We start from the raw sequence: 23,528 nt of genomic DNA, 5'->3' as shown, positions 1-23,528 counted from the left end.
TCTCTTCCAGTCTGCTTCATTATGTCCTCAATTATCAGTTTTCTTCATTTTTTTGTCATTAGTAATAACAGAACCGGTTCCTCTGGAACAATGGTCTTTTCTGGTTTTAAAGAGGCATCTTTAAGAAAAGGAATTTTAAAAATGTACTTATGTCATGCATGAGTGCCAGTATCTTCAAATTAGTAAAATAAATTTTAATGCTTCGTTGACATGGAGTACCTCTATTGAAAGTCCATTGTTGTGTAGAATAAAAATATCGGTACACTCACCTGTCTAGTCTTGTAAAAATCAAGACAGGTGAGTATAAGTGTTTTAAAAAAACAATTTGGTGGGGTTTTTTTGGGGGGGAGCAGGGCTGAAAATTCATTTCTATAGTATTTGAAGGAAATGGTTGATGGTTACCACTGTGCTGAAAATTCACTTCTAATTAATACTTGAAGGAAATGGTTAATGGTTACCACTCTTGTGAAGAATTTTGGGGTATCAATATCTGAGAGACTCAGCCAACTAGCTTGAGTGGTTTCTTGCAGCACTCTATAAACTAATTAGCCCCTGGAGTGTCATACAGAAATAATAAACAGGAATAAACTAGACAACCAAAACAAGATGATCACTTTGAAGCTATGAAACTTTTCAAAGTATTCATCTTATGAATTACTACAAACAGTACTTATTACATTGCACACACTTTGAAAAAGACAAGGATATACCAAAATTCTGAAGCATTACATAGTGATGAAACACTCTAAAGCAGTTCAAACAGAAAATTTTAATCACAGGAGAATATCTAATGTTGGAATGCTTTTAAATAATTTTATTGCCTTTTTTGATCCTTAAGAGTTTTACTCCTCTGTGAAAGTAATGTTTATATTGTATATGCAATGTGTAAATTTTCCATTAATTGTTTGAGGTTCACAATATTGTTAGAACAAATATACATAAAATCATTAAAATCATGATTATATGAAATACATATTATACTATGTATTTCAAAACAACCAAAAAATCTTTATTTAGAGTCTTCTGGATATCTTACCTGAATGTTGAAAATAATTCTGACATAAAATACTATATGTGAGGCCAAACTTGGAGAAGTTTGTGGTGTGAAATATTAATGAAAGATAACTTTTTTTTTCCTGTAATAGAGTTAGACTTTTGAATAAGGTAGAAATGAGAGAAAGTTCATCTGGCTTTTGAAGAAATCCTATTTTCAGATAAACATAACTATTCATTATTTTTAGTACAATAAAAGCAGAGGAACATAGTATTTTCTGTGTCTGTCAGTCTGTTAGATTGGGCACAGAGAAATTTAACTGCTGCAAGGGAGTTTCATGTGCAAAACTGTAATCACCAGAACATATTTGTGTATGTGTAGAAATCTGTCTGCACGTGGTAAACACCTACACTTACAAATTAAGGTCTTGAAAAAGCTTATCTGAAACCCTGGCCCTGGTTTTTTGGCTGTTTTGTATGTTAAATAAATATTATATAAATAAACACAGACCATATATCATTGTACTTTCCAACAGGTTTTCTTTATTAAAATCCCTTATTTCAGACCAGTTCATACAAGACCTTGTCAGGATTTAAAATATAAATTTATATTTTAAAATATTCATAGAAATTCAGTGTGTGAAAATGATTCCATTTTCTATTTGTAAACCCAAAATAGGGTTTTTGAGGTGCAAGTGTGTGAAACTAAAATAGAATTTATTGAGCTGAACTGAAACATTCCCTTTGCATTCATATTAACATCAATTTGTATTTTAGCTGATCCGGGCCTTGGTATGATTTCCCTGCTGTTCTTTCCTACAGGCTCAGTTCCTTGATTAAACTGTATTTTCCTTTATACACCGTACATTGCCTTCTGATTGAGCCATTTTAAGCAATCACCAAATACCCCAGGACTGAGATACCCTACTGGATTTGAAGCCCCTCCCCCCCCCCCCCCAAAAAAAAAAAAAAAAAAAAAAACCCACAAAAAAAAAACCAATCCAAAAACCAGCAAAACAGGCATGAAAGTATCTTATTAAATGGAGTGTGAAATTTTTAGCTCATTATTGATACATTTCACATTTCCAAGACTTTGTAACTAGTAAAAAATTTTTTGGACTGTTTTTAAGTCAAAGGTAAAAATCCGGCATGCTGACAAAGCCCCTGAGATGTGACAGTGTCCTGCTGCATTGAACCATGGATTACCTAGGAATCATTTATTAGTTCTACAAAGCAGTTTTTATCTCAGTGGAAAAGCTGCACCTGGACCGGTTTTGCAACCGTGATGGAAATTCTCCGTGCCACACATAGGGGAAAAATCTGCCTAGTAAACACTCCAGAAGAGAGGACAGTCCTAAGCCGTAAAATAATGCCAGCATCTTTCCACATGGCTTCTGTAGTTGGAAGACAAGAGAGTATAACTTGTTGCAAGTTGAAGATATTGTGTGTTGAAGCTCTGTTCAATCTGAAGTTACATCAGAGTCTTTAACCCTTAACTGCTGTGCTTGGAACTGTAGAACTCTTGGCTGCAGAGAGTCTCTGGGGTTTATTTAAACCAGTCAGATAGTTTAAACCAGGACTATCACATGTAATAAATCAGGTCATAGACAGTTTGCTCCATCCAAGTCCTGAAAACCTTGGCTGAGTAGCATGTTCTAGGGTTACACTACCCTCCTCTGAAAGCCTTGTGCAGTTTGCTATAACATTAGTGTCTCTTACATGATGCTATAATCAGAAATTTTGTTAGTACTTAGAAATTTCTACTTCTGTTTTAAAGCTCTTGGCTTTGAAAAACTGTAACTTTTTAATTCAGTTTAAGCCCATAAAACCTTTGCTATGTGTTTTGAAATCTTTCCAGCAGCTGCTTCAATAGGTGATTGGACTGCCTCTCAGCCCCATCATATAGGCTAGAATGTTATGTTGCCTACCAAAGGCATTCCATAATGACTAAAATAGCTCTTCTTTTCTTTTCTTTTCTTTTCTTTTCTTTTCTTTTCTTTTCTTTTCTTTTCTTTTCTTTTCTTTTCTTTTCTTTTCTTTCTTTTCTTTTCTTTTCTTTTCTTTTCTTGTTCTTTTCTTTTTTCTTCTCTTCTTTCTCGTCTCTCTCTTCTCTTCTCTTCTCTTCTCTTCTCTTCTCTTCTCTTCTCTTCTCTTCTCTTCTCTTCTCTTCTCTTCTCTTTTCTTCTCTTCTCTTCTCTTTTCTTTTCTTTTCCTTCACAAGCATGCCTTAAATTTTTGATCTAGAAATGTCCTTTGCATATATTCCCATTTTCTATTTATTTATCCTTTTTTTCTCTGCCCTTTACTAGAGCAGGTGCTTGATAAAAGAAGGGTTCTGCAGCCAGAATAGAAAATCATTTCTGTACAAAAATGAAAAAATTATTGAAGTGTCTCTTTTCTTTCCAGTCTCTCTTCCATTTACCTATACCCTGGAAAATATTTCTGTTCCTTTTGTACTTTTAGGTGACAGTGCTTAAAGTTACCTACTAAGTACCTTCAGCCAGAGAAGTCAATGTGAAGCTGTGAGAGTATGTCAATGAATTTTGCAGCATGTAAAGTTTTACACAAGCCACATTCTGTAAAAGTAATTATACCTAATTATTTTAAATTGTTTTTCATTTTCAGGTTTAAGAGAGCTGCAGATAAAAATGCTAATGCTTAGGATTCCCTTATGTCACACACTTCAAAAATACCTGTCATCTCTGCAGATACAGATTTATTATTTCAGAACTGCATCAACTTTAAAAATGTCGTGGGCTTTTCCATTAAGATGCCAGCTTTCTTCTATACTTTTTACTCTTTACATTAAATCCTTATTACACTGCAAATTCTTTGGGGTTTTTTAATTATCTTTAGATATAATCTAGAGTAAAATATCCCCTGTTGTTGATCTCCCCCCCCACAAAAGACAAATATGTTTGAATCGAAACTTCATTGATTCTAGTGGCACATAATAAAAAAAATAGAATTGAAAAATGTTACTTATTTTGTAGAATCAAATAATTTAAAAACTAAGACAAATCAAGAACAAATAAAATGCTAATACCATTTATCATAGAGCTGCCTGTCAGAGGCAGGTCCCTGTACAACACAGCGGCTCCTTAGATAAGAACACAGAGTGGAATATTTAGAGAATGCCGTAAAATCGATGGAGCAAACAAGGAGAATGTTGTAGCGAGGGTTAACACACTCAGCTGTTATCTAACCAGCATGGATGTTATTAATATAGAAACAAGGAGAAATGGACGTCATGTAGGCTGCAGCAGTCTATACTGACCCAAGCTGAACTCCATACTGTCATTATCATCTCCTGTGGGATTATGCAGGCCGGTCAGATGGAAATTAGCACAGTTTTATTGCAATTCTGCAATTAACATTTCATTTGCAGATAGAGCTACAGAAGGAAACAGTTTCTGTGCTGAGGCTTCTGCCCATTTTGCCAGCTTGGGAGTCTGTATTTGAACAGGTAGTAGCTGCTGAAAGTTGGCTCAATTTCTGTAGTGGGGAAGATGGCAGGAGAGGGGAAGGTACCACCTGTCAGGGACCACTTCTTGCATTTCTCAGATTTAAAAAACAGAGTCTGGAAGTAAACAGCTCTACTCTTGCAGATTACTGGCAGTTAGGCAAAATGAAAATATAAAATATGTGTCGCATATTGCACTGCTTTTCTAAAAAGTATAGTCCTCTTGATATCTTGCTCTTGCAAATAAACAATACATTTTTTTACAAAGATTTTAAGGTATTGATTACCACTGTCATTGCCTCTGTGTGAATTTATTTTCAGATTCTGTGTCAGAACTTCAATATAATAGCTCTTAGGACTGAGAAATTATCGTAAGAATTGAAAGACTTTATTCTGTATTTCTCTGATGGTGAAACCTGAGCAAGTTAGACCAGCAGGGTAGAGGTGAGATTAATTTGCCAACTATGCTATGCTGCGCACAATCAGACGCAAAGTTTTGCTAGCAACTTTAAAACTTACATTCTGCAAGGCTTTGTTGTGTGAAATTTTAGCCTATTTTGATAATAAATGTTTCATTTTAAAGTCAACTGTAATGCTTATGGAAGAGAGTGCTTATTTCTTTAAAAAGACATGAATAGCTTGCCTGTAGTAGCTCAAAACCTTTTTGGCATGACTCGGACTTCAGACACATAAAGCTGCAAAACAGGTTTCTAACTCTTTAGCTGACACCATAAAAACCTCACTCATTACCATAAATTTATTGCAGGAACACCTGGGATGGGTCAAGGCCCTCTTGTCTCCATTGCTGAATTAACACAGGATAAAAAGGCAGCTCTTGCCCAAGAGGATATTACAGTCTAAATATAAGATAAGGAAAGCTCTAACAGATGGGTACAGACTGATGGAGCACAGGGAAGCAAAGAGGGCATAGATGGACATGCTCTTTGCTCTGAATGGACAACCAGCACAAATGTGTCTAATTCCAAACTTAGCTGCAAGGCATTTCATAGCCTGGAAAAGGACAGTAGCAGCCAGTTTGCCTAAGGAGCAGTAATGTTAAATACTGAAACTGCAATGACACTGGGAGCATTTCCTTAAAGATGATAGTCACATGATTTATATACTTCCAATTATGGCCTTACAATTTTAATTCTCAAATTACCTATACATTTAGATGTGTATGTTTTGCCTTTAATCTAAAATTAAATTAACATTATACTATAATACCAAAAAAGTAGTTAATTTATTTACACTACTGATTTTTTTTTTTAGTGTAAGAACCCTAGGAAAATATACTGGGGAGAACAAAGCAAGATTTTTTTTTAGAATGGAAAGGTGCTTTTCTTCACTCCAAATATATTAATGGCATTAGAGCTGTTTGTAAACTGTTCCTGGTAAAAATAAAAATTTTGACAAAAATAGTTAACTGTATTAGGTGCTTTGCATGTACTCTCTACTACTGTCACAGAAAGTTGATATTGAAAATTTCCTCATCTTCTCCTTTCTTTGGACCTGATGATCTCCAATGTCTTTTCCAATCCAGTTGATTCTGTGATTCAATGGTGTGGGGAAGAGGCAATAAACTGGTAACTTGCAAAACCAAGAGGAATTTAAATCTCACACATATTCAAATACAGCCATCTGACAAATTACTGTTGAGAAGAGCAGTACTAGCTTATCACAGAGAAGAGTTTCAAGAACATTCCTTTTCTAAATTTACTGTCCCTTTGATAAATGAGGCTGAAAGACGTTATGACCTAGTTCTGCAGGAATGCAGGTGCACTGACCATATACATTGGAGTTTCTTTGCAACAAGTCTAAATGTTTAGAGAACTATCATAAAATATCAAGGGGAATGAGTCTCTCAGGTCTGTTGAGTCAGCTCTTAAAATCCTTATACATAGCTCTTACATGCAATATAGACAGGTCTCTACTTTGGAATTAATGTATCTCTACTGTAAAGGGAATCTTTATCACATTATACTGTCAGACTGGTACAGAGATGTATTGGAGTCTTCCTCATAAATATGAGGAACAGATCTGATTTGTTTAGCCATCCATAGAACACCAGCTGCATGTCCCAGAGGTGCAATCTGCAGCCTTATGAGGCAGCAAGGCAGCACAGGGGTGAGAGGGACAACTCACCCAGAGCCTTACGGAGGTGATGACCTCTGCGTTCCTGCAGAGCATTAGCTGGTTTTTTGGAGACTGTCTTGGAACTCTGCCCAAAGGGATATCTCCCCCCAGGATATCTCCTCCCACCACTCCTTTCTTCTTTCTACCTGTAGGCATGAAGTAACTTCTCTGGAAAGACAATATTTTGCCCCATGGTGGAGAAGAAATGTAAATAGATAATTCACATGAATTATCCACCAACTTTAAGAAGCATCTAGGGCTCTGACCGTGAAACTTTATCTGGGCTGTTCCTCATGGATTTCTCACAGCAGGAGAAAAAGTAAAAGCGCAAAACTTTGTTTTGCAGGCAATAGAAGATAGGACATATTCTAAAAATTTTAAGATTTAATGCATCAACTATAGTTAGATTCCAGCTAGAAATGTGCAGGGCTTGAAATGCCTGAAGCTGTTGGTGATTCAGGTACCCTGTGTTTTTTAGCGTGTTTATGTAGCATTTTGCATTAGGTAGAAGATATGCCCAGCTCCAGACTTTTCTAACTTGTTGCTAACTAAATATTTTAAAATATAACTTTCCAACATTGTTTTCTAATAAAATGTTGTCATTGCAAATATTTAACATCAGGCCTTTTGCTCTACTATTTTTAAGCCAAGAAAGTGCCCAGGAGTGATCAACCAGAGGCTTTGGAAATTGTATCATAATTCTTGTCGTCCCTTCACTGGAGTGGATTTCAAGATTCCCATAAAAAGTATCTCCTTGCACTTATGGCTTCCCAAAATGAAAATGTAAATTATTTAACAAACCACACCTTGGTGATGGCAAGAAATTACTTCCTACAAGGAAGTTTTCTCCATATCTCAAAGGTGGCATCAATTTCACCATGAGAAAAGAGAAATTATACTTTTTTTATTCAAAGTAGTGATACTTGCAATTTATAGTTGAGTTTTATCAGGTAATTAAGGCCAAATTTTCAGGTTTTCAGTGCTTCTGTGGGTTCAGCTGTGTTTTTCTTGTTATAAGGAACATTGCAATTAGATCTTAGATTTTTTTTTTTTCCTTTTTTAATTCCTTGATTGAGCTCCTCTTCCTACTGAAACTACTAAGTTTATTGAGTATTTCACCATGAAATCTCCATTTTCAGTGAGAACAGTGGGTCAATATCTTGTTAGGACTTTGTCGAGTTAGATGAGTTAAATGTCTGCAAAATGTAATTTTTTTATACTACCTTCTAAGTATACATTTAATTAGAAATATAGTAGCCAATTTATTTACAAGAAGTATTAATTAGCCTTATAAAAGAATTCACCTTTCAAATGAAATTAACTTTTGGTAGACTTGACAGAGATTAAGTTGTATCTAAAAATGCTCTAACCCAACAAGGAGTACACATTTACTTTGGAAAACTCTATGGGTTTGAAACTATTTAAAAAACATCTGTTTCAACATATGTCTCTAGGTAGTCAAAAACTTTCCCTAAGGATCTTGGGGAAGATACAGTTTCCTCCAGATTATTGTACCTGCAAAGGATAAGGCAGGCATTCAAAAGAAAACAGATATGAAGACATTCATGTCACCTACTTGCCTTTGACTACAGAGGTTTGTGCATCTTGAATGTCCAAGCCTCATGAGCAATACGGGAAGCTTTAATTTTTATCTTTGTTTTTCTCTTCTGACTGCACTATGTCCAAGCTCAAACTTTCTCTGGGTGATATTACAGATGCTCAAAAATCAGTGGTAAAATTTCCAAAGTCTGACAGAAGATTATAATTTCATCTGATATATGTTCAAACCATGATTTTTTAAATTTGATCCATAATAATAATAAAAAGCAGATGCAAGGGTCTGAATTTTCAGCTTTATTAGGAGTGTGTTTGTGCCTTGGATTTTGGCTCATGACCATCTCTCACTTCATGTGCTAATTTGGGAAGAAATATAATAAAAATTCTGCTCAGTTTCTCTGCAACAAAAATCAAATGGTGTAGTTATTGAATCTATCCATTCCTAGTGTTCACCTGAACTCTTGTATTACAATGATCCTCAGAATTGCTACTGGTGGGTCCTCAGCTACAGTTTTGGAGAGGTGTCTCATCATGGTTTGTTTCTGAGAATGATGTGGCTCCGAAATTCTCAACTATTTTAATTGTAATTGTCAAAATTTTCATTCTTGTAATTTCCATTGTTTGCAATTTCCCCAAATGTATGTTATTAACATTTTCACAGGGATGCATAAATGACATATATATATCACATACATGACAGAAGACCCTATTTTTGTTTATGGATTAGAAAGAGGTGTACCTCTGAGATCTGAAGCATGAAATATTCTTATAAAATTTGTCCTCTCCACTCTGAAGGTTTTGTCTGCTGAATAGAAAGAGGCATAGAGCTCTTGATGCAAAAGGGGCTATTTTCCTCCTCTTTGATTACATATTAAAGGGGGTTTTGAGGTGTTTTCTTTTTTTTCTTATTGTCTGTAATGAGCACATTCATCAAGTAAATTTATATAAACTTTTATATATGTCTGTAGAAAATTTTGTGTAGTTTTCATTGAAGTAATGTACACATAACTCATATTTTGGTGCTTAAAAATCTACCCAACAAGAGGTTAAGTATAATCTGCTTGTATAAATTTAACATAGGTTAATGTTATATTTCATTGCCTGGGTTAGTTGATGCAACCAATACACCAGAAAGTTGCCAGGGATTATGACCTTAACATAGAAAATGGGGGAAAATACTAAAATGGACGTAAACTAGATTTAAAAGTATACTGATAATGGGTTTCAAAGGTAAGAGAGGTGCAATGCTATGATCTGTGGGGGGCAGACATCCCTGCCTTGCACTGATCCAAAACACTAATCCCCATCCTCGCTGCATGCATGGCAGTTCCAAGTCAGCACAGCTGGTGTCTGGGCTCTGCTCCCAGGGTCACACAGGGCACCCTTGAGAGTGCCTCTACCATAAGGATTTCATTCACAGGCACTTGAGATAAAGCCATGTTTCATATAGTCCAAGTTAAACCTGTGTCTTTTCTATGCCATGGCAAAAATTTCCCTCCACAAAATTTGAATACTACAGTAGATGTTCCTTTACTCCTGTAACACTACTAGTCTCATTCATACCCATATTATGTCTTTCTAATTTAAGGGGAAAAAATTAAATTCATCATAATAAAGAATATACTCTGATAAGGACCATATTTTACAAAGGTAAAAATAAGAGGTACTTTGAATAAATTATTTTGATACTTACTTTAACATTTTTCAGCAGTCTCAGTACTTAAGAAATTTGTTATTGTCTTTATCATAATTTTTTTCTCATTTCACATGTCTACTCTTTGCAGAAAACTGTGTTAGCAGAATAAAAATCAAGGGAACTAGATTAATGCTAATTGTTCCTGATTGTCCAGCGGTCATTATGTTTATGTCTATTTTACTAATATTGAAATCATTCTAGTTTAAATTTCATGCATTGTTAATTAACTTTTATTTATCTTGAATACCAGCTAATTTTCTTCAAATACAAGCCTCTTGGCCAGAGCTGTTCCTTTGTACGCTGTACTTGTTGACATATACAGACACACCTCTGGTTTCCTCTTGCACAGATAACGCTTATTTATTGTCTTCATTTTGAAGAGAGCATAAATTCCTGTCCTGTATTTTACTAGTGTGCAGTTCTGCCATGCGAGCGCCTGTGCTTGAGCTGTGTTTTCACACTCTCAGAACCTGGAGCTGTGTCACATGTTCAGCACTGTGTTTTGTGGGATTGTTTGGGGTTTTTTGCTTGTTTATTTTTTGTTGGTTTTTTTTTTTGATTTTGTGTCTTTGTTGGGTTTTTTGGGGCTTTTTTGTGGGGGAGGGGGTTTGGTGGGGGTTGGGGTTTTTTTTTTTTGTTTTTTTTTTGGTGGGGGAGAGGGCTTGGGGGTGTTTAGTACCTATTTTTTTCCCTAATTTGTGTGGAAAAAACCCTGATTCCTGTTCTGCTTATTGACCCAGTCCAATAAGATCTGGCATGGCACATTTACTCTCCTCCAGAAGCAATGGTTAAAGATACGATTGCTGTTCTCATCTCTGGGGTACTTTAATCCTAAAACCATCTGCTCTGGTACCTGTGAGCCTCCCCTAACATGACAGGCAAAGCTCCACTATAAATCAAACCTGTAAACAAATGATCATGTTTTGTGACGATGAAAGAGTAACAGCAATATTCCATAGGGCGATATAGTAGGAATGGTGCTGTTTGGTCTCTTAATGGTCTGGGGAAAAACTACAAATGTTTTAGCAGAGAAAAGCTCCACATGTCAAAAACATTTTGGCTGGACAGGGATAAAAAAGGACTTTGAAGCTCTTGTGAAGAACCTGAGTAATCACCATGAGAACAGAGGCAATGATTATTCAATAATGCAGTCACACATACCAGAAGTAAAATGATTTAATCTTCTTATACACCTTTAGATTCTGAATGTATTATATCAGTCAGCAACACCTAGAGAGTAACTGTGTAAAATTCTTTGGAAGCAATCTTAAAAGCAAAGCTAATGTTTTAATGTCTAATGAATGGCAGGGTTTGATGTAGTAAAATGTATTCATTGTGCTGTTATAAAAAAATCTCAAATACAATACTGGCTCTGGCTTCCCCTCCTCAAATGAACTTCAACTATGATACATTCTGAAGAAGCCATACAGACAGTTGAGGGAAGTGATTTGGACATCTCAAATCACAGAAACTGTAATCACAGGTGCTTTTAACTAAAAAGAAGGAAATTCACCTACTTGCTCTCTCTCAGAAATGTTCTGCTTAGGGTTTATTTTATGGTGGTTAATACAAGACAGCATAGAGGTAAAACTGAAAATCTTGGTTCACTGAGATCAATAGAAACTTGGAACATTTTTCCCCATTTAAAATGGAAATATGAGTGGTTTATTTGCAGATCAGAGCATGCTGCTGGGTGATGAAAGGGTAGTGTGCTTTGCTGTGCAAACCTACACCTCCTGGCTGCCTGTCTCTAGAACTAAAATTAGGAGCTATCAGCAGTGATCAGGGATTACTGCAGTGGGAACCAACACAGCTCTCAGGCTACACGGTGATTTTAATCTAAAAATTCATTCCATTGATGAAGGATCTAATTTCTCTTGTATAGTTTTTATCTTCTCCTTAATGACCCTAAACTGTTCCCTGCAACGCACATTAGTAGTCATAAGATAGTGACTTCTGTGCTGAAACTTATAATCTATTTATAGCAGACGGCTGCATGTGCTCCAGTTCAGGACGTTTTTCAATCATTTCTTTTCAGCGGAGTCAGAAAAACAAAACCTCAGGCATACTTCTCAACGATAATCCTCACTAAAGACAATTCACAGTGTCCTTTAGTTAGCTCCAGCATTTCTCACCACACATTCTATTTCTCTACTATTAGCATAGTACTGCTTACCCTTTCTCCTCACTAGCATGAAAGGGCCAAGTACGGTCTGGTCCTGAATGAGGTTTAAATACTGTTTAAACATTAAAAAAAAAAAAAAAAAAAAAAAAAAAAAAAAAAAAAAAAAAAAAAAAAAAAAAGTGATTATGTGAGAGCAGATAGGCTTTTGTACCTTCACATTTCCCTAGAAATACTTGAAGTCCCCAGATTTGATGTGGATTCATAGCTGAGAGAAACTCGGGCTTTGTCTCATACTTTTTTCTTTTAACATCATCACTCTTGCTGTCAGACATTTAGGGATGCTCTAAGAGGCACTCCTTATCCACACCACTTTATTCTTCCTGACACTGTAGAACAGAATAAACCAGAGACTTTTGGTCTATTTTTTTTTAACTGGAAATGAAAGTGTTTCTCTTATTTTTAAAATAATTGTTATAGTCAATTAGTTCATTAGAAAATGCAACCAATTTCTAAGCTTTTGAATTACCAGACTGTATTTTGGTATGTTAAGTGTCTGGCATAATAGGAAAATCTAAGCGTTAGCATAGAATGAAGCTGCAATTTGTAGGGAGTATTGCATATACTCAATGCAGAGAAAGAACCAAGCCAGGGGAAGGACTGATTTTCTGGATGTTTGGTAAATGAAATAATGTGGTTTACATCCAGTTAAAAAGTATGTCATCTATGGAGGTTTAAATGCTTTTTTAGGCTTCTGCTGATACTTGAGCACTTCCCAGATATAAGTAAATGAAACTCAATACAAATTCTTACAGCAATTTTCGAAGTAGCCTAATGGAGCTAGATATCCAATTCCTATTGACTTTTCCAATGGGACTTGATTACTTAAGTGCTCTTTTTCCCTTTGAAAGGCCTTCCTCTTAATTATGCTAATTGGCGCTTTAAAATGGTTTCAAAGTCAGAGAGTTGTACCAAGACAATGCTAATCTGAACCAGACAAGATTCATAATGCTAAATTCTAGGAAGCTCCTTCTGACTACAAGGTATATTTATTTTTCTCTTCTTCCCTGAGGGCATAAATTAATTACTCAAGCTTGTCAGAGAATCTGCTGAGAGTTGTTACCTGCAGGAACTGAAAAGGAAAAGGCAGTAGTCCGTGATGCTATCTCATGACTATTTCCATTGGCTGATGAAAGAGTTTACACCCAACTGTATCTTGCCTCCACCCTGAAACTGAGAAAAGAAGTAAAATGCAGTGCTATCAACAAATATGAGAAGTACAGTTGATCTGGAAGATATTGCAGCATTTTATATACTCAGGCTGAAACACCACTTTATATAATTTTTTTCAAAAGTTCCTGATTAGGATAATCTCTGCCAGCCAAAATAGAAATGAGAAGCTGTAAACATGGTCTTATCTACAAGTCAGAGAAATTTATTTTTGGGATTTTCCCTTTCAGACAAATATTTTCTCTTCGGAGTATAAATCTCTAAATAAATTTTCTTCATAGCTTTTCTTTACATTGTGGGCATTATTTTAGCAATTGTTAAGGATTGCTAATCATTGCTCACTGCTACTGTTTCAGCTCAGTGATAAGCCATATATACTACTGAGGGGATGATTTGTCTGACCTTCAGTTATACCACAGAACTAGACACTGAACACTGAACCCATCTCAAATACTGGTATCTTGGCCAGAAGTATTCGCTACAAATCATAAAATGATTATATTTGTATTTTGGTAGTAGAATTTTTGTAGAAATGTTATAGAGACTTCTACTGATTGACACAATGTAGACACTTATTTTTGTACCTTACTTTTACCGGCTGTATGAACAATTTGAGAACAATCATGTTTCAGTAAGGTTGGATGAAAACCTTTAACATAAAGTGAGTTGTAAAGGAGAAACAAATTCACAAATATCTCTCAGTTAAAGAATGCAGTCATCCACCTTTCCTGGATAGCACTAGAAATGCATGAAATATGAGAAAAAAATGGAAATACACAGGCTGAGAACCAGAGGCTTTTGGAATACTCAGAGGCAGGAGAATTTCTCCTAAAAGGCATATCAGTTACAGTTCTTTAAAAAAACTTATTTTGTTCAGTTTTGCAACTGAAACAATCTTAAGCTGATCTTGAACCTTATGGTTTTATTACTTTATATTAGGTTTAGATAGAATTTTTTAACTTTTTATCCTGTCTGCCAGAGATTTTCTTGGGTTTTTATTCTATGTTCTTTAATGTTTGTGATTGCATTCCCTACTCTAGAAATTTAGGAATTAAATCTGCAATACAATGCTACTTATGGGGAAATGTAGTGTAATCTCAGGAAAACAATAGTCCACAGAGGACTGGCATTGACTCAGCTAGTCTTTTTCTTTTTTTTTTTTTTTAACTTTCTTTCTTTCTTTCTTTCTTTCTTTCTTTCTTTCTTTCTTTCTTTCTTTCTTTCTTTCTTTCTTTCTTTCTTTCTTTCTTTCTTTCTTTCGGGATTATTTGGTTTTGTTTTTTTTTTTTGTTTTGGGGTTTGGTTGTTTATTTTGGGTATTTGTTTGTTTGTTTGGGGGCTTTTGATTGGTTGGTTGGGGTTTTGTTGTTGTTGTTGTTTTGTTTTTGTTTTTCCACCTTTTTGCTCTGCTTTCTTTTTAAATAATTGGGACCCACGAATATAGAATAGCCCCACCTGATTAATAAAATCAAGGACATTTTCATATGCTTTCTTGTCAGTTGGCAAGATAAAACATCCTACTCAGTACCGCCATTGTGTGACAATGCAGATTGCTCTTATTTATGCTTTTGATCAAATTCCCTGCCCTGCACAGAGCGGATCAAGAGGGTCATGGTCAGACCTTGCTCTGCCATTACCCAGCCCTTCTGGCTGAACTTTCTCTGCAGGACAGCATGCCAGAAAGCATGGACCTGAGCATGGTAGCAACCATAGTTCAACAGGTCTACTCTGGGTGCTAAATTCCTACAGTTTTTTCCAACTTAATTAAAGTGCTGGTACAGATATTTTAAATCTAACACCTACTTTTTCAGACATTCTGTGCAATGAGATTTCCCCCAGTTCATATTTAGATTCATCAAAATGAATGCTGACTGAAGTCATCAGGAGGGAGAATAATCTTCAAGAGGTGATTCAGTCTGCCAGGTCCCAGCTTACAAAAAGGGGACCCCCCCAACAGTTTTTCTAAAAATAAAACCCTGTCTGTCAGGATTATTTTCTTTTGGCAGTTCTCCTTGTGTACCCAAGAAAGATTCCCAATCTCCCTAGCAAGCTGTTTAACAGAAAATCTGGGCACACAAATAGATTCTTATCCTTTTTTCCCCCCAATCTTGATTTTTGTGAAGCATTGTGTTTACGTAATTTTTTCAGGTTGTGTTTTCCAGCTGCATATTTTTTTTTCCTGCATTGTTGCTTTGGGGTTGGTTTTTTTTTTTTTTTTTTTTTTTTTTTTTTTTTTTTTTTTTTTTTTTTTAATTTTTTTTTCCCAAACATCTGAGACAGCAGCTAATTCTGCTTTCTCTGGCACGCATAGACTCGTTTATCAAAATGAAAGGAAAGATTAAATGAACAATTTAGAAAATTCTTACTGAGGCATGTTTTGAAAATTAATTTTAGTTTGTAAGTTATGTTTAGTTCTTCTAATCTTTTCTACTGTAAAAAGAAACATGTGAAAAGCTCTGAATATGTAATTACTATTATAATGATTTAGTCTTCGAATGTCAAAAAGCTTTCCAAGCATTAATTAATTGAAAGAATCAAATGATGTTGCATTGTTGCTGCAGTGCTATTAGGTAAAGATTTTTTTCTTTTTAGTGACTTAATGGATTTTATAAATTATCTAATTAGACCTGTAATATGCAATTCAAAACCACTCGATTTCAATGCAGAGATGCAATTCTTATAATAAAAACTCGTACATAAAAATAAATATCTCAGAGACACAACACTTAATGTGCTGCATAAATTCCCATGGTTTAATCCTCTTTTTATTCTTGGAATTGTGCGAAGAATATAATGTCTTTTAAGTAGATTTTTTGGGGGTTTCTAGAACTGTTTTTCTAGTATAATGTATAGTTTTCATGGTGGTGTCATTATTACTTAAAAGTAACTCTTTTTATGCTTTGTTTTGCAGGTTGGCTTCATGAGCTAGGAAAACGAATTGAATCTCCTTATTACGAGAATAATACACTAGGAGGCCCATCAATCAGAAGTGCCTATATAGCTGCCCTGTATTTCACTCTCAGCAGCCTCACCAGTGTTGGCTTTGGAAATGTTTCAGCCAATACCGATGCTGAAAAGATCTTCTCCATTTGCACAATGCTGATCGGGGGTAGGTACAATCACATGTTGTTTAAAACCTTTTCAAGGAGTAGGAAAAAGTCCAGAAAAAGCTGAAATTTTGCTAAGTTTCTTAAAAGAAACTCCAAACAAACACAGCAGGAAGCTTAATAAATTTAATTTAAAATGGCAAAAGAAGAAAAATGTGCTTTGTTTGGCTTACACCAGATAAACTCTCTTAGGCAGACATATTTCTAACCTTTTGTTCACTAATGGTGATGAAAGACAGTGTTGCCCACTGAAATGCAAGTTCAAATTATTAACAGTGGAAGTGGCCCAGCCATGTGTTGGGGATTTCAGCCACTTGTGGCAGACACTTTTCCAGACAGCCAGGTGTGATGTGCACATCAGCTGCATTTCCATCCCCCCAGCAGCCCTGGGAATGGTGATGAGGGGAGGTGGGCAGCCCCTAGGACAACGTGTCTCTGAGCTGGTGTGTATCCTCATCTGAAGGACCAGACCAGAGATAAAGAGACACAGGACAGAACCAGGAGAGCCTTTGTGTTTGGTGAACCTTACCATAAAAAAAAAGCTCTCAGTACTTATGCTGATTACCTAGTTGTACTGTCAGAGTAAGCCATGTTCTCATTCATGGTCCCCTTCCTTCTGCTGAGGCACCTGAGTACAACAAGCAGAGATTTGTAAGCCAGAACCTTTAGAGAAAGTACTGCAAGCTCTGTCTACGTTCGTCTTCCTCCCACAAAAATTCAGCTGTGCCTTTTCACGATGTGTACGTAATACAGCTCAAAGATGTCACACTGGCCAAGAAAGATAAAAGCAAGTCACTGCTAGAGTACTCTGTCCTCCCTTTTTCTTTCTACTGGCTTAGTTGTTCTTGAAATACTAGCTGGTATTTCTCCAGGGCTAGTCAGCAAAGCCCTGGGTGTCAGCTTTGCTGGATAAATTCTCCTGGGCAACAATGAATTGGAAATTTGACACTTGAGAGCCAGGGAATGTGATGAATTACCTCTAAACTATATACTCGCAGCATCAAGTGTTAAAAGAATTGCTCAATGAATAATTTTCATTTTCCTTGGTCCTGAAAATGAGAGGCAGTAATATAAAAAGTCATCCAAGAATGACATAATTTTTTTTCGGACAATGTCACAAAACCACGAGCAGTTCATTAATTTCCTTCTGTGGTTGCATAAAATTACTGTGATCTCTGTTCTTTGGGGTTTTCACTACATAAAATCTGTTGGAATAAAGGAAGGAGTTTTCATTTCTATCAAGACATCAAGAGATCTCCTTTGTAAGGCAGTGATGAATATTTAATTCACTTTAATATGGCAGAGCTTTCATAAATGTAACAGAGTAGAATATAGAAGTATCCTATACATTTATTTAGTCCAGCTATAACAATTTCACTTTTATTTCCTGTAATATGCTTGTACATTGAATAAATTGTCAAGAACTACTCATTCAAATAGTCAGCTGAGAGGAGTAAGAGGGAATTGATGACTGAAAGGTGAAGTTGTTTATAGGCAAGCAGGTAGGAGTTTGGATTTATATCTGCAAGGATCCAGTGAACAAGATACATCCAGGTAAAAAAAGCAGAGCAGGATAATTGGAGGTATTTTCTTGAGGAATTATATTTTAGATACTAGTGAGGAAAATCAAGAAAACTTGAAGGAGTTAGAATGATACTGCGAAGATTGGTAAGCATGCCTTAGAACACTGTTCTAGGAATAAAGTGCTAATCTGTATTCTTAGGGACATTATACCTCTTCATTTCTTAAAACCCATTTCAGTATATCTTTTTGGCTGATATTTAATTTTAAAATTCCCTAATGGAAAGTGAAGTTCTGAGAAAAATTGACGTAAGTATTTCAGACTTTTGACCAAGACATTAGTTAATGAAATTTCAGTTGTAATGGATAGGGTGAGTTAGGTTATCTGTAGTTTTTCTGTATCTCTTTAATGTATGACACTACAAACTGAAAAAATTGAATAAATTTACTTAAACCTTGAAAAAGTTGAAGACAGAAAAAAAAAAAGTGTAAACAAACAAATAACATATAGAATACATTTTTAATATTTACTGTCTTCTTAGCATTAATTTTTATTTTGCATACATTTGAAATTTAAATTTTTAAAAAGTCATGTTCTGGAGATAAAAGATCTTGTTCAATACAGTATGTCTTCTTAAAGTTGGAAAGAAAATTCACTTATTAAAATGTAACCAGGATTCCTAGGATACCCAGCATCTGTAAAGTATTAATCACATCTGCCCTGCAGCTGGTGATCATACCATGTTCTGTCTTGTACTCTCCATGCACTTTCAGCGAACAATGTGTATTTTTGTATTTAAGAGATTGGAAGCCCACTCTAGTAGCTCCACTCCTGTCTGGGATCAGAGGTGTTCCTCTGTTCCCTAAGCAAATAAAATGTGATTTAAAATATCTATTAAAATAAGTGCCACTTTATGAAATACAGTTCCTAGAAGTTTTGAACTTGTCCTACTTGAGTTTACACAGAGGCAGAATAGGTTTCCTACAGAAAGTAGGGTAAGTGTATGATTATTTGATAAAGAATTCTAATGCCTGTCACAGCCAAGAATAGCTTGTCGTTATGAGAAGCAGTTGCCTTCCAATGTATACAGGCAATGACAGATTCTACCATAATAATAAAATCCTAGTTGATATTTGTGCCTATAATAACATTACCGAGATCTCTACACTGTCCAGCTCCTAACCTTGGAGTCTGATGAGGGCCTTACATCACATGGGAGTCTATTTGCATCCATACACCACCAAATGCTTTATCCCTCCCCTCCCCCCGTTTAAACCAATTATTGCATCCTTAAAGAGGTTACACTATTTCTTTAACCTATTTATCTGCATCTGGCTGAATATTTTCAGACCTAGCTGTCATATTTCTAATATAATATCATGTATCTAGTATTCCACCGGTCCCTCACATTTTGCTGCTCTAGCTTCTGGCATGAATGACTTAGCAAATCTCTGCACCATCATGAGCAACACCTAGTTGAAATACCTGATTATTTTTAGAAATAAATTTCCAGTTAGGCTTACTGTTCTTACTACATCCATAACCCTTTTCTTTCTACTGTTTCTACACTGCAGTTTCTCTGCACTCCCTCCATAATAAGGACATAGATATTGTTGCTTGCTCCTTTGCATTTTTCTCAACATGTAAAAGTTTTCTAACTCTCCAAACTACAGAATTTTTTGAAAATGCATCCTTTCCTCCTCCTTTCCCCTCTTTATCTCTTCTCACTCACACTGGACTTCTGTAAAGTGACATACAAGGTCAACAACTCGTTTGTCTTGTTTGTAAACCAATGCCTTTCTCACCCTGAGAAATCCATCTGATTTCTTTCAAGAAATATAAAGACAGATGTCCCTTTAGAGAAATAATAAATATTTTAGTCATTTTTTAAAATAAACAAATTGTAGATGTGTATATTCTATGCACTAGATCAATACATGACAGACAATTTAGTAGTGACTTTTCCAATTCAAATAAGTAAACACATTTCTGCACAGGCAAACCCAGATGACCTGTATCTGCAAATATTTCTTCAATTTTGCTTCTGGTCTTTTTATTACCAATCCAATAACTAATTGCAGACAAACTCCAGGATTTCAGAACGATTTTTAACCATATATGACCCTGTCAAGCAACATAAGAAATCAGATTGTCTCTTTGAATGTTTATTTTAACCTGAATTCCTGCTTTACAATGGGTTTTTTTCTGACTTTTAAAAAAATATCTCCCCCAGAATACGATACATTTTAAAATGTCATTTAAAACATCATTCTGCTACACATGGTCTCCATTAGTAATTGGTTTTTTTTTAATGTGAGTTCTCTGAAATCTATTGCATTGTGGTGTTGTTTCCAACAACATTGTTTCCAACTGACCATTTGAGTCTAAATTTCATAGTGATTTATTACCAGTATGTATAATGCTGTATCTCATTATTTTCTGAGCATATCTGCATACATGCATTCCTTTTAAAGTACATGCATATACTTTTTACAAAGGCCTGTGGTGACAGGACAAGTAGGAATGGTTCAAACTGAAAGAGAGTAGGTTTAGATTAGATTTTGGGAGAAATTCTTTACTATGAGCTTGGTGAAGCACAGGAAGATGCTCAGGAAAGTTGTGGATGCCCCATCCCTGGCAGTGTTCAAGGCCAGGTTGCATGAGGCTTTGAGCTAGCTGGTCAAGTGAAAGGTATCCCTGCCCATGGCAGGGTAATTGGAACTAAGTGATCCTTAAGGTTCCTTCCAACCCAAACCTTTCAATGATTCTATGATTCTATGTTCTGTTTTCCTTCTCTCTTAGACTATGGACTTAATTTGACTTAATCCTTTTGTTAGGTACCCTGACTAGATAGATTAAGTTGTCCTACCCTGTCCCATGATAGTGGCTCGTAGTGTCTCAAACACCAGAAATGCATAATCGTTATTAATACCACAGTATTAATATACCATTACTGAAGGAAACTTATATTTAATAGCATTCTTATATCTCTCAATCAGGAAATTTTTGCTGTGTGAAGATGCAGTTCATTTTCTATGTTGAGCTTTATTGATCAACATATCACTCCACATTGCATATAATTTCTATACTTCCTAGCTCTGATGCACGCCTTGGTGTTTGGTAATGTGACTGCCATAATTCAGAGGATGTATTCCAGATGGTCCCTTTATCACACAAGAACCAAGGATTTGAAGGACTTTATACGGGTCCATCACCTGCCACAGCAGCTAAAGCAAAGGATGCTTGAATATTTCCAAACCACGTGGTCTGTCAATAATGGAATTGATTCCAATGAGGTAACCAAATGATGGGGAATCGTGTTTGATTCTTTTGACCATGAACTATGACTATGAGTCAAGGAGGGGGGGTAATTTTTCTTTTGCGATGCTGTGTTTTGTGGGAAGTTATGTACCAAAGAAAAACATGCCCAAAAATAAACCTGGATTATCCCAGGAACAGGGTACACTGTTGAAAAAGCAGGTTTAAAACATCAAATAACGTAGTAAAATTCAGTCCTCCGTGATTCTCAAATGCTGAAGAGGCATTCATCAGAAACCTTTTAGAGGATGCCGGCAGAAATGCTATAATGAGCAGTTCTGTTTTTCACTAAACCAAATATCTATGTGGGGGTTTTAGATCCTTTTTAAAGGAGGGACTATGTTGCCCTTTCCTTCCTCCTTCATCTTATTTACTGCAATACTGCAAACAAGTGATTTAGCCTGAATTTTTATGTTATTTATATCGCTACATTTCTAAATACTGCAGAGTGTAACTTGACAATGAAATCGAAAGACAGATTTCTGGTGGTGTCTGCTCTTGCTTGTTTTAAATTACTTATCCGTGTAATGCGTTACTGTCCTGCAGGAGAAATAATGGCTTCTCTCAGCTGGAGTGTTGTTTGAATGGAGCACTCCCTTCAGGTTTCTTGTTATCTGTGTTATAAAACTCAGTGGTCCCTAAAATAATGTGGAAATAAGCAGAAAGATTTGGGGTTTGGAACATTCTTTTCCTGATAAATTCTTTTTTGTGTTGTGCGCAGAACAAAGAATGGGATTTTCAACAGCATTTTAGCAATAGGAGTGTAGTAAGATTTACAAAGGTACAAAAATTACTTAGATGTCAGAGCTTTCCTAGATGTGATAAATGCCAACCTTCAGCTTTTGTACCTTCTGTACCTTTAGTCACACTGAAAGTGAGTGACTGCTGTACTACAGCCACAACTCCTGGAGAGACCATCAGTCTTCCATTATTTCCCTCCTATGGATAAAACACCTTGTCTAAGCCCACCTGGTCAAGCGTTGGCTGATTGCATTGTTCAGATGCTACATCCCCTCAAACTACAAACAAAACTATATTTGTGGGCTTGCAGATTGAAAGGAAAAAGTGAAACCTCATGGTCTTTTAGTTTCCATAGGTTCTTCCATTGAACATCACCTTGTCTCCATTCCTATCTCAGCCCTCCTTCAGTGTCCAGTTACATTATTAAAAAATGAAAATAACAAGAACAAAACCACATTTAAGGCAGTTTTTGGGTTTTTTTTAAAATATGCCTCTTTCACTGGTTTAACTACAGAAGAAGTAATATTACATATTGATGAATTTTATAGAATTCTCTGTTTTGATTGTATATGTCGCTGTATACAATGGTATACCTGAGCAGACTACTCTGTTTTATCACAGAGAAGAACTTGGATGAACTTAAATTGTGCATTAGAGGGAATTCATACAATGTTGTTGACCTTTTTTTCCTCAGGGTTTGTTTTTGGGGTTTTTTTTGTGATACTTTGTAGGGGGTTTTCTGGTAGTAAAAAAGCATATACTTATTCATGTTTTTCCTGGAATTTATTGGTGTTAAAATTTATTAAAATAACATGTCTCATCAAGGTGATAAGAAAGACCAAAGGGAAGTATTTGCAACAGTTTGGCATGTGCAGCACCACTAAATTAGGCCACTTCTGAAAAAGTGGAAACAAATAATTTTACAATTTTTCTCCTTCTCATAATTTTTTTCCTTCTTTTGGACAGCTTTTAAAAGACTTTCCAGACGAGCTGCGTTCAGACATCACCATGCACTTGAACAAGGAGATTTTGCAGCTCTCCCTTTTCGAGTGTGCCAGTCGTGGTTGCCTCAGGTCATTGTCTCTGCACATCAAAACCTCCTTCTGTGCTCCTGGGGAATACCTCCTCCGGCAGGGAGATGCCTTGCAAGCGATCTACTTTGTCTGCTCAGGTTCCATGGAAGTCCTGAAGGACAGCACTGTGCTGGCAATCCTTGGTATGTTCACAATCATAGACCCAGAATGGTTCTCCACTGTAGGAGAGCCTTCACGGCTAACTGGTCCTGATTGTCTGATGAGAAAGAATTTGTTTAGTTTTAACGTGCAGTACCTATTTTATGTACACTCCTATTTTTTTTTTAATTATTTTTTAGTTTAAACCTCTTTATATTTTGACCTAAGAAGCTTTCAATTGCCAGATTGTTAGCTGTGCAATATTTCACTTCTGTTTTCTCTATGTTTATTTTCTCTTCTTTTCATGTAATGAGGTACTTTCAAGCTTTTGACACAAATTGCTGTTTTCTGCTATATTGGTGGCATTGACAGCTCAAAGAACATTGGTCATAATTCCTAAATCTTTCATGGAAATTAGTGGCCGAGCAATGCTCACAGTAATGTTCCCAAATGAAAGAAAGAAATACGACT

At 35.8% G+C, this 23,528-nt stretch overlaps 1 protein-coding gene across 3 annotated transcripts in view; it reads left to right on the top strand.

The window, feature by feature from the left end:
• Nucleotides 1-23,528, top strand: part of KCNH8 (potassium voltage-gated channel subfamily H member 8) — a 206,885-nt gene that overhangs the window by 145,507 nt on the left and 37,850 nt on the right. For all 3 annotated transcript variants that reach the window (XM_040081921.2, XM_058422842.1, XM_040081914.1), the window contains exons 8-10: nt 16,109-16,306; nt 20,923-21,122; nt 22,852-23,101. In XM_040081921.2, coding sequence (XP_039937855.1) covers nt 16,109-16,306; nt 20,923-21,122; nt 22,852-23,101 — 648 coding nt within the window. The remainder of the gene's footprint in view (nt 1-16,108; nt 16,307-20,922; nt 21,123-22,851; nt 23,102-23,528) is intronic.

The sequence above is a fragment of the Hirundo rustica genome, chromosome 1 (genome assembly GCF_015227805.2).
Source record: "Hirundo rustica isolate bHirRus1 chromosome 1, bHirRus1.pri.v3, whole genome shotgun sequence".
NCBI classification, from domain to species: domain Eukaryota; kingdom Metazoa; phylum Chordata; class Aves; order Passeriformes; family Hirundinidae; genus Hirundo; species Hirundo rustica.
Note: the sequence above shows the minus strand (reverse complement) of the source record. Positions and strands in the feature narration are given on the sequence as shown.